This window comes from Rattus norvegicus, chromosome 3, assembly GCF_021556685.1.
Source record: "Rattus norvegicus strain SHRSP/BbbUtx chromosome 3, alternate assembly SHRSP_T2T, whole genome shotgun sequence".
Taxonomy (NCBI): Eukaryota; Metazoa; Chordata; class Mammalia; order Rodentia; family Muridae; genus Rattus; species Rattus norvegicus.
In genome coordinates, this window is record NC_141536.1 from 138,671,153 (window position 1) to 138,681,922 (window position 10,770).

General features: G+C 41.6%; 1 protein-coding gene and 1 long non-coding RNA gene across 7 annotated transcripts in view; one reads left to right on the forward strand and one right to left on the reverse strand.

The window, feature by feature from the left end:
• Zfp120 (zinc finger protein 120) overlaps positions 1 to 10,770 on the reverse strand; it is a 69,049-nt gene that overhangs the window by 29,199 nt on the left and 29,080 nt on the right. For 2 of the 6 annotated variants that reach the window (XM_087646151.1, XM_087646142.1), the window contains one exon: positions 3,477 to 4,934. The exons of the other annotated variants lie outside the window; for them this stretch is intronic. In XM_087646151.1, the coding sequence (XP_087502277.1) occupies positions 4,917 to 4,934 (18 nt within the window). In that variant the 3' untranslated portion in view covers positions 3,477 to 4,916. Of the gene's footprint in view, positions 1 to 3,476; positions 4,935 to 10,770 lie in introns of those variants that run through there. 6 annotated transcript variants of the gene reach the window in all.
• On the forward strand, positions 4,980 to 7,443 carry LOC148006565 (uncharacterized). Its single transcript, XR_015683876.1, has 2 exons — positions 4,980 to 5,121; positions 6,804 to 7,443. It is a non-coding gene; the product is annotated as an uncharacterized LOC148006565 (long non-coding RNA).

Genomic DNA, 10,770 nt, shown 5'->3' on the forward strand with positions numbered 1-10,770 from the left:
GGTTATCATTGAGTAGAGCATTGTTCAATTTCCACGTATATGTGGGCATTCTTCCCTTATTGTTATTGAAGACCAGTTTTAGGCCGTGGTGGTCCGATAGCACGCATGGAATTATTTCTATCTTTCTCTACCTGTTGAGGCCCGTTTTTTGACCAATTATATGGTCAATTGTGGAGAAAGTACCATGAGGAGCTGAGAAGAAGGTATATCCTTTTGCTTTAGGATAGAATGTTCTATAAATATCTGTTAAGGCCATTTGGCTCATGACTTCTCTTAGTCTGTCTACGTCTCTGTTTAATTTCTGTTTCCATGATCTGTCCATTGATGAGAGTGGGGTATTGAAATCTCCTACTATTATTGTGTGAGGTGCAATGTGTGTTTTGAGCTTTAGTAAGGTTTCTTTTACGTATGTAGGTGCCCTTGTATTTAGGGCATAGATATTTAGGATTGAGAGTTCATCTTGGTGGATTTTTCCTTTGATGAATATGAAGTGTCCTTCCTTATGTTTTTTGATGAATTTTAGTTGAAAATTGATTTTATTTGATATTAGAATAGCTACTCCAGCTTTCTTCTTCCGACCATTTGCTTGGAAAGTTGTTTTCCAGCCTTTCACTCTGAGGTAGTGTCTGTCTTTGTCTCTGAGGTGTGTTTCCTGTAGGCAGCAGAATGCAGGGTCCTCGTTGCGTATCCAGTTTGTTAATCTATGTCTTTTTATTGGGGAGTTGAGGCCATTGATGTTGAGAGATATTAAGGAATAGTGATTATTGCTTCCTGTTATATTCATATTTGGATATGAGGTTATGTTTGTGTGCTTTTCTTCTCTTTGTTTTGTTGCCAAGATGATTAGTTTCTTGCTTCTTCTAGGGTGTACCTTGCCTCCTTATGTTGGGCTTTACCATTTATTATCCTTTGTAGTGCTGGATTTGTAGAAAGATATTGTGTAAATTTGGTTTTGTCATGGAATATCTTGGTTTCTCCATCTATGTTAATTGAGAGTTTTGCAGGATACAGTAACCTGGACTGGCATTTGTGTTCTCTTAGGGTCTGTATGACATCTGTCCAGGATCTTCTGGCTTTCATAGTTTCTGGCGAAAAGTCTGGTGTGATTCTGATAGGTCTGCCTTTATATGTTACTTGACCTTTTTCCCTTACTGCTTTTACTATTCTTTCTTTATTTTGTGTGTTTGGTGTTTTGACTATTATGTGACAGGAGGTGTTTCTTTTCTGGTCCAATCTATTTGGAGTTCTGTAGGCTTCTTGTATGTCTATGGGTATCTCTTTTTTTAGGTTAGGGAAGTTTTCTTCTATGATTTTGTTGAAGATATTTACTGGTCCTTTGAGCTGGAGTCTTCACTCTCTTCTATACCTATTATCCTTACGTTTGATCTTCTCATTGAGTCCTGGATTTCCTGTATGTTTTGGACCAGTAGCTTTTTCCGCTTTACATTATCTTTGACAGTTGAGTCAATGATTTCTATGGAATCTTCTGCTCCTGAGATTCTCTCTTCCACCTCTTGTATTCTGTTGGTGAAGCTCGTATCTACAGTTCCTTGTCTCTTCTTTTGGTTTTCTATATCCAGGGTTGTTTCCATGTGTTCTTTCTTGATTGTTTCTATTTCCATTTTTAATACCTTCAACTGTTTGATTGTGTTTTCCTGGAATTCTTTCAGGTCCCAGAGGTTGTGTTCCCTTGAAGGGCTGACTGCTAACATTTGAGGCTTTTTTTTTTTGAGGATATTTATTTTTTTTATTAACTTGAGTATTTCTTATTTACATTTCGAGTGTTATTCCCTTTCCCGGTTTCCAAGCCAACATCCCCCTAACCCCTCCACCTCCCCTTCTTTATGGGTGTTCCCCTCCCTATCCTCCCCCCATTGCCACACTCCCCCAAAAATCACATTCACTGAGGGTTCAGTCTTAGCAGGATCAAGGGCTTCCCCTGCCACTGATGATCTTACTAGGATATTCACTGCTACCTATGAGGTCAGAGTCCAGGGTCAGTCCATGTATAGTCTTTGGGTAGTGGCTTAGTCCCTGGAAGCTCTGGTTGCTTGGCATTGTTGTTCATATGGGGTCTCAAGCCCCTTCAAGCTCTTCCAGTTCTTTCTCTGATTCCTTCAACGGGTGTCCTATTCTCAGTTCAGTGTTTTGCTGCTGGCATTCACCTCTGTATTTGCTGTATTCTGGCTGTGTCTCTCAGGAGAGATCTACATCCGGCTCCTGTCGGCCTGCACTTCTTTGCTTCATCCATATTGTCTAATTGGGTGGCTGTATATGTATGGGCCACATGTGGGGCAGGCTCTGAATGGCTGTTCCTTCTATCTCTGTTTTAATCTTTGCCTCTCTAAACCCTGCCAAGGCTATTCTTGTTCCCCTTTTAAAGAAGGAGTAAAGCATTCACATTTTGATCATCCATCTTGAGTTTCATGTGTTCTATGCATCTAGGGTAATTCAAGCATTTGGGCTAATAGCCACTTATCAGTGAGTGCATACCATGTGTGTTTTTCTGTAATTGTGTTACTTCACGCATGATGATATTTTCCAGTTCCCTCCATTTGCCTATGAATTTCACAAAGTCATTGTTTTTGATAGCTGAGTAATATTCCATTGTGTAGATGTACCCCATTTTCTGTATTCATTCCTCTGTTGAAGGGCATCTGGGTTCTTGCCAGCTTCTGGCTACTATAAATAAGGCTGCTGTGAATATAGTGGAGCACGTGTTTTGTATATGTTGGCGCATCTTGTCAGTATATGCCCAAGAGAGGTATAGCTGGATCCTCAGGTAGTTCAATGTCCAATTTTCTGAGGAACCTCCAGACTGATTTCCAGAATGGTTTTACCAGTCTGCAATCCCACCAACAATGGAGGAGTGTTCCTCTTTCTCCACATCCTCGCCAGCATTTGCTGTCACCTGAGTTTTTGATCTTAGCCATTCTCACTGGTGTGAGGAGAAATCTCAGGGTTGTTTTGATTTGCATTTCCCTTATGAACATTAAGAACATTAACATTCCCTTAAGAACATTTCTTTAGGTGTTTCTCAGCCATTCCGCATTCTTTAGCTGTGAATTCTTTGTTTAGCTCTGAACCCCATTTTTTTAAAGATTTATTTTATTCATTATATCTATATCTATATCTATCTATCTATCTATCTATCTATCTATCTATCTATCTATCTATCTATATATATATATATATATATATATATATATTGATCTCTTTACAGATGGTTGTGAGCCACCATGTGGCCGCTGGGAATTGAACTCATGACCTCCGGAAGAGCAGTTGGGTGCTCTTAACCACTGAGCCATCTCTCCAGCCCCTGAACCCCATTCTTTAATAGGGTTATTTGTCTCCCTGCAGTCTAAGTTCTTGAGTTCTTTGTATATTTTGGATATAAGCCCTCTATCTGATAGGTCTGCCTTTATATGTTACTTGACCTTTTTCCCTTACTCCTTTTAGTATTCTTTCTTTATTTTGTGCATTTGGTGTTTTGACTATTATGTGACGGGAGGTGTTTCTTTTCTGGTCCAATCTATTTGGAGTTCTGTGGGCTTCTTGTACGCTTATGGATATCTCTTTCTTTAGGTTAGGGAAGTTTCCTTCTATGATTTTGTTGAAGATATTTACTGGTCCTTTGAGCTGGGTGTCTTCACTCTCTTCTATACCTATTATCCTTAGGTTTGATCTTCTCATTGAGTCCTGGATTTCCTGAATGTTTTGGACCAGTAGCTTTTTCCGCTTTACATTGTCTTTGACAGTTGAGTCGATGATTTCTACGGAATCTTCTGCTCCTACGATTCTCTCTTCTATCTCTTGTATTCTATTGGTGATGCTTGTATCTACGGCTCCTTATCTCTTCCTTTGGTTTTCTACATCCAGGGTTGTTTCCATGTGTTCTTTCTTGATTGTTTCTATTTCCATTTTTAATTCCTTCAACTGTTTGTGTTTTCCTGGAATTCTTTCAGGGATTTTTGTGATTCTTCTCTGTAGGCTTCTACTTGTTTATTTATGTTTTCCTGCATTTCTCTAAGGGAGTTCTTCATGTCTTTCTTGAAGTCCTCCAGAATCATGATCAAATATGATTTTGAATCTAGATCTTGCTTTTCTGGAGTGTTTGGATATTCTGTGTTTGCTTTGGTGGGAGAATTGTGCTCCGATGATGCCATGTAGTCCTGGTTTCTGTTGCTTGGGTTCCTGTGCTTGCCTCTCGCCATCAGATTATCTCTCGTGTTACTTTGTTCTGCTATTTCTGACAGTGGCTAGACTGTTCTATAAGCCTGTGTGTCAGGAGTGCTGTAGACCTGTTTTCCTGTTTTCTTTCAGCCAGTTATGGAAACAGAGTGTTCTGCTTTAGTTTTTCCTATCTCCAGGTCTTCAACTGCTCCTGTGGGCCTGTGCCCTGAGTTCACCAGGCAGGTCGTTTGGAGCAGAAAAGTTGGTCTTACCTGTGGTTCCGAGGCTCAACTTTGCTCATGTGGTGTTTCTTATGAGCTCTCCGCGGGGGCAGCAACGTGGAGGACCTGCGCTGCCCTTTCCGGGAGCCCCGTGCACCAGAGTCCCAGATGGCGTTTGGTGTTTTCCTCTGGAGTCAGAGATGTGGGCAGAGTGTAGTCTCTTCTGGTTTCCCAGGCGTGTCTGCCTCTCTGAAGGTTTAGCTCTCCCTCCCATGGGATTTGGGTGCAGAGAACTGTTTATCAGGTCGGTCCCTTCAGGTTCTGGCGGTGTCTCAGACGCAGGGGACCTGCTGCTCCTGGGCCCTTATCTACGGGAACCCAGATGCCATATACAGTTTCCTCTTGGGCCAGGGATGTGGGCAGGGGTGGGCAGTGTTGGTGGTCTCTTCCACTCTGCAGTCTCAGGAGTGCCCACCTGTCCGGGCAGTGAGCTCCACATTTGAGGCTTTTATGCTTGTGTATTTATTCTGAGCTTCTTTGCTGGAAAAGATCATGATACATCAAGAAGAATGTGCTTGTGTTTAGGTTCTGAGAGCTATGAGTGGTTACATCTTAGATTTTTCATAGTGGAAGTTTATGAAGATGAAAATTCTGAAAACATGATCAACAGCAGTGAATCCTTAAAGCAGATGCTGCTCTCAATCTCTCAGGAGCTCCTATCTCTGAGGTGAGGATAATGCCCATGCTGTGGGGAGCTTTTGTCTAAGACTTCTTCTTCTTCAGGGAAGAATGTGTAGAAGGCACACTTTGCTCTATACCCTTTCCTCTCATCTCCTACAGCTCTGCAAGAGTGGAGAAAGTGAAATCTTGAAGTAGAGGAGCACTGTTTTCCCACCTTAGAGGCAGTGGGTTGTTGAGAGGTTGTACAGGGATCTGGGTTCTCTTTGATTATTTTTTCCTCTGAGGAAATCCTTGATGGGTCTTTAGCATGGCTCAGCCATGGATGTAGCATAAGTACCAGAATTACAAAATTCCATATGATCCCATCTTTGGTAATTTATTTAGTAGATCTTTAAGTTGAGCAGAGAGGAAATCTTGCATAGAATTTAGCATACAGTAAAATCTGCCTTTGATTTCTGTCTGTCTGAATGGGAAGTGTCTAGTCACTAAAAGTGAGAGGACCTATCCAAGGCTCCACACGTCAGTGGAAAGCCCTTCATACTATGTGTATGCTACAACACATTGAGGGAACAATATTGTGTAATCCCATAGTAACTCTCATCCTTTTCTCGAGAGGTGAGTCGTTCCCAATATCCAAATCACTGAGTTTAATAAGCCTGTTTCAATCTACTGAGATGTTCTCATGCTTAGTAACTGATTGAGCAAAATTGTGAGTATGCAAAGGTTAAGTAGTCAAAGCCCTTTCCCTAAAGAGAGAATAGGCCCTCTTCTCCTCCAGATACACACAAATTTCAGCAGAGTTACAGCATCAGTAAGGGTTCTGTAGAGTCATAGAAACTAGCAAATGTCTCTACATATTAAGGGAATTTATTGTAATGACTTATAGTCTGCAGTCCAACTACCAACCCAACAATAGGCAGCTGTGAATGGAAAGTTCAAGAATCTAGTAGTTGATCAGACTCATGAGGTTAGTTGTTTCAGCTGATCTTCTGTATAAAATGTAATCCTGAAAAGGTAGGTTCCAAGAGACGTGTTGGCAAATAAATGCAAACAAGTGAAGAAGAATTAAGTTATTCTTCTTAAAGATGTCCTCATGTAGGCCTCCAGGAGAAGGTGTGGCCCAGGTTAAAGGTGTGTACCACCACGCCTTAATCTGGAACTTGCTTTGTCCCAGGCTGGTTCTGAGCTCAAAATTGGCTTACTTCTGTCTCCTGAGATTAAAGGCTTATACTACTTTGCCTGGTCCTAAACTTTCCATGGCCATTATGCCTCAAGATCTCCATGTTAAGATCTTTGTCAGAAGCCTGTGTCTTCCAGCCTCAAGAACTGGATCACAGATGTGCCCTCCATTTCTGGATTGTAGTTTATTCCAGATGCAGTAAAGTTGACAACCAGGAATAGTCATCTCAGTTGCCTTTGCAACATATTCCAAACCAGGTGGGTTTTATTCTGGTTTCCATGAACTGAAGCATTTGTGTGATGTGAGAATGATGCAATGCTTTTAGGAGCTTCATCTGAGAGCTAATCAAGAGGATTGTTTACCTCTTCCAAGTATTTTGATAGCTACTAGGTCTCAGTCATAAAATGGAAAGTCAATGGGGCCTGAACTGAGAGTTCCTATGATGTTGTTGTTTGTTGTTGTTGTTGTTGTTGTTGTTGTTAAGGGTTTATTTAGAGAAACTGGCCTTGAACTCCATTGTCATTATCACACTTTTCCTCTGTTCGCAGAAGTGATCAATAGCAACAGCAAAGAAAAACATCAGAAAATGGAAATCTACCTAGATGTCACTTGTATCGAGGTGATCCTTGGGAAAAGATTTTATAATTAAGAGTCATCTCAGATAGAAAATCTTAATAAATTTCAAGGCACATCTGACCTACTGAAACGGAACCAAGATGTTAGAAAATGCTTAAGCAAACAAATAAAAGTCAGAGAACTTCTAATAGGAAGAATAAAACTTGTATCCTCAGAATGGAGACTCCAAACTGGAAGTAAACACTATGAATTCTCCCCAAGGTTTATAGAACAACTGTGTCCTGTGCTTTTTGGGATGTTCCTTGAAGTAGAAAGAAAGGATAGCATCTATAGGCACTCCAAGAAGTCATTATTATGCCATCCCAAAGTTGGATAATGACAAAATAAGAAGCAAAAGTATAACAGTATACTTGAGCCCAATCCTCAATACATGGCTAAGGATATGAATCAATGACCAAAGTACCTTCCAGGCAAACATGAAGCCTCAGCTCTCTAGCACAAGTATAAAAAGCCAGATTTGATGGTCATTATACCACCTTGTCCATCAGACATACCCTTGTGATCAAAATTAAAGTGTGATTCTTTTTATTATTAAATACTTAGCCATTACATTATTATGTTTTGTGTGTATTCAGGATTCTTTCAGCTCCAGCATTCTGTATGTCACTGAAACAATATTTCTGGCATAATGTCAGAAATTTGTCTCTCTCTTGTTTTTCTGAGCTTATAATTGATATTTCTTCTCTGTGGCACAGTCATTGGTGTGTTGCCATGACTTCCATGACTGTTGGCATCTTTGTGGCATCTAACACCATATCTGATGGCTGAGAACCCTCAGTTTCTGAGAGGTAATGAGGAGTTAGTGGACTTTTCAACTTGATTTTTGAATTAAAATCTCCATTACTTTTAGTGTGAGCTGCCCAGGTACTGAAATTGTAGTTTCCCTCCAAGGCTTCCCCTCAGTGGGAAGCTCTTAATGCTATTTTTGCCTTAATGCTATAGGCTCTTAATGCCTATGAGGCACAAATTTCAATCTAAGGCACTCCCTGGTATGATAGCCATATACATTAATGAGGGTCTGTTTTCCTGGAAAATGGGCTGTTATCATCTGAGGTTTCTATTCCTTGGTTTTTACCCTGAGGTTCCTGGCAGCAAAAATGTAATTCTTATATTCTAGAATAATGTGCTTGTGTGTAGGTTGAGAGCTCTCAGGGCTCGTGTTTTGGATTTGTTCATATTTGAATTTTGTGAACATGGGCTTGTTGATAATAAATCCTTGTAATGCATAATGGTTTCAGTCTCTCTGCAAGTTTTGTTCCTGAGGTGAGCATGTGTCCATGCTGTGGGGAAGGTTTTGGATGGGAAAGTACTCCTCTTCCAGAAGATAGGATGGAAAAGATAGTAACGCAGGTCCCCCCACTCCCCACCTCAGATACAGGAAATTTTGGAATCTGTTCAGGAGTTATTGTTCCACACTGTCCTCTAATGTGAAATAATTTCCACTGGTTCTGGATCAGTTTCTCAGTTATGGTCAAATATATTGTCATTACATTGTCTTAAATATGTTGCTTTAAGACATGCTTGATATCCTGGGTTTGGTATTTCATCAAAAAAGACTTCTATGAGGGGTTAGGCTTTTGTTTCCTTAACATTCCCTGTGAGGACATTTGTGATATGTCTTTTTCATTGCTCAGCCGTGGATATGCCAAGAACTCAGTGACTGTGGGCCTCTTTGTGTCAACCAAAGTCAGTAATTATTAAATGAAATTTTTAAAAAATTATTTTATTCATTTTGCATCCCAATCGGTGCCCATTTTCCTGGTCCCTCCCCCATACAACTCCTCTCCTCCTCTGAGAGAGTGGAGGTCTCCTTGGGTATCTCCCTGCCCAGGCACATCAAGTCTCTGCATGATTAGGTGTGTCCTTTCCCAAGAGGCAAGACAAGGCATCTCAGTTAGAGGAACAGACTCCACAGACAGGCAAAAGCTTTTATGAACCCCCCCCACACACACACACACTATGGATGTTGGGGACCCACATGAAAACTGAGCCATACATCTGTATATATGTGCCTACAGCTTTGATCCAGCCCATGTATGCTCTTTGGTTGGTGGCTAAGTCTCAGTGCCCAAGGGTCCAGCTTAGTTGACTTTGCTGGTCCTCCTGTGGAGTTTCTATCCCTTTCAGGGTCCTCGATCGTTCCCCCACTTTTTCATAAGAGTCTCAGCATATGTTTCAGTCAGCTGCTGGGTGGAGACCCTTAGAGGACAGTTATTCTGGGCTCTTGTCTGAAAGCATAACAGTGAATCATTGATGGTGTTAGGATCCAAGAATTGCTGGCGCAATACCCCAGCCTCAAATAGTATGCAAAGGCCAATAGTGTTTATTCTGCAGAAATTACCAGCATGCAAGAGTGGCTTATAGGCCACCTTTTATGCAGGGGTGGGAGAATTTTCCAGAAGAGTTAGGTAACCTCTACTGCTATATATGTGCTTGGGGCCTCAATCCAGCCCATGTATGCCATTGGTTGGTGGCTAAGTCTCTGATGATTTTGATAGGAGGCAAAGTAAATAGGCATTAGTAGAGGTTTTGTTTTGATTTGATTTTTTGATTGGCTGCTATGTTAGTTCCATTATACTTGGTGAGCCCTTGAAGAATGCTGGAAACCAGCTCAGTTCTGGCCTTGTTATCTCCTCAGCCAGGTGTCCCAGGAGCTGACTCAGCTCCAGACTTATCGTCCCTAAATCAGGGCTGTCATTGACTAAAGGCCCTTGTCAGTGACTTCTTCTGAGGAGTCCATTATGCTTCCTGGGGAATTGAAAATGTTTATTACTTAGGTTGTTGGAGTTTTCAATATCAGACACTGGTGCTTGCCCATGAGTCTCAAGTTGGGCTGGTTATTGGTTGGCCATTCCTTCAGTTTCTGCTCAATCTTTGTCCCTGCGTTTCTTTTAGATGGGACTCATTTTGGGTCAAAGGTTTTGTGGATGGGTTGGTGTTCATATTTCTCCACTGGTGGTCCTGCCTGGTTAGAGGAGGTGGCTTCTTCAGGTTCCATATCCTCATGCTGTGTATCTCAGTTGAGCTCACCTGCTTTGATTCCTGGCAGCCTCCCAACCCAGGTCTCTGGCAGGTCCTAGTGATGACTCTAACCCCACCACCAGCTGCAAATTTCCATTCATTCTCCTGGCCTTCTGGCCCTCTTTTGCTTCTTCCCACCCTGATCCTGATGCCTCTTATTCCCCTCCTCATCCCCTCTGCTACTGAGTTCTCTCCCTCCACCTGCCTCCTAAGACTATTTTATTCCCCATTCTAAGTGAGATCCACTCATTTGAGATAAAATAATTCAGGTAAAGATGATCAAGGCAAGAGAGAAATGCAGAGAGAGAGAGAGAGAGAGAGAGAGAGAGAGAGAGAGAGAGAGAGAGAGCACATCGAGAGAGATGGAGGAAGGGAATGGGGAAAGAGTGGGAGCAGGAAGGCAAGAGCAAGAGAGCAAGGAGGGTACAAGCAGCCCCTTTTATAGTGAGTCAGGCATGCCTAGCTGTTGCCAGGAAACTGTGGGGTGGAGCTTAGACAAAATGCTAACAATGGATGTGCCTTGTCATGTTTGTCATTGCCATATTCCCCATTTATCTGGCTTGGTGTGAGTGGACACTGAAAGAGCTTCAGTGCTTATGTGGGTGTCATTACTTTCTGGCTGATAGTCCATTCTGTCGGTCAAGTTTCCCACAGATCAAAATGAAGATGAACTTTCATGGGATGACGCTGTTTAGATGAATTAGTAATTTTATGAAATTCATGATTTGATTAGTTGTTGGAAGCTAGATTGATTTGAATAATTTTGGAAAGTTAGAGTAGTTGAGGTGGAATCAAGAACAGAATGTGCTCCTTCCTCATAGAATGGGAAGAGCTTCAGAAGTTAGAGAATGGAGTAAA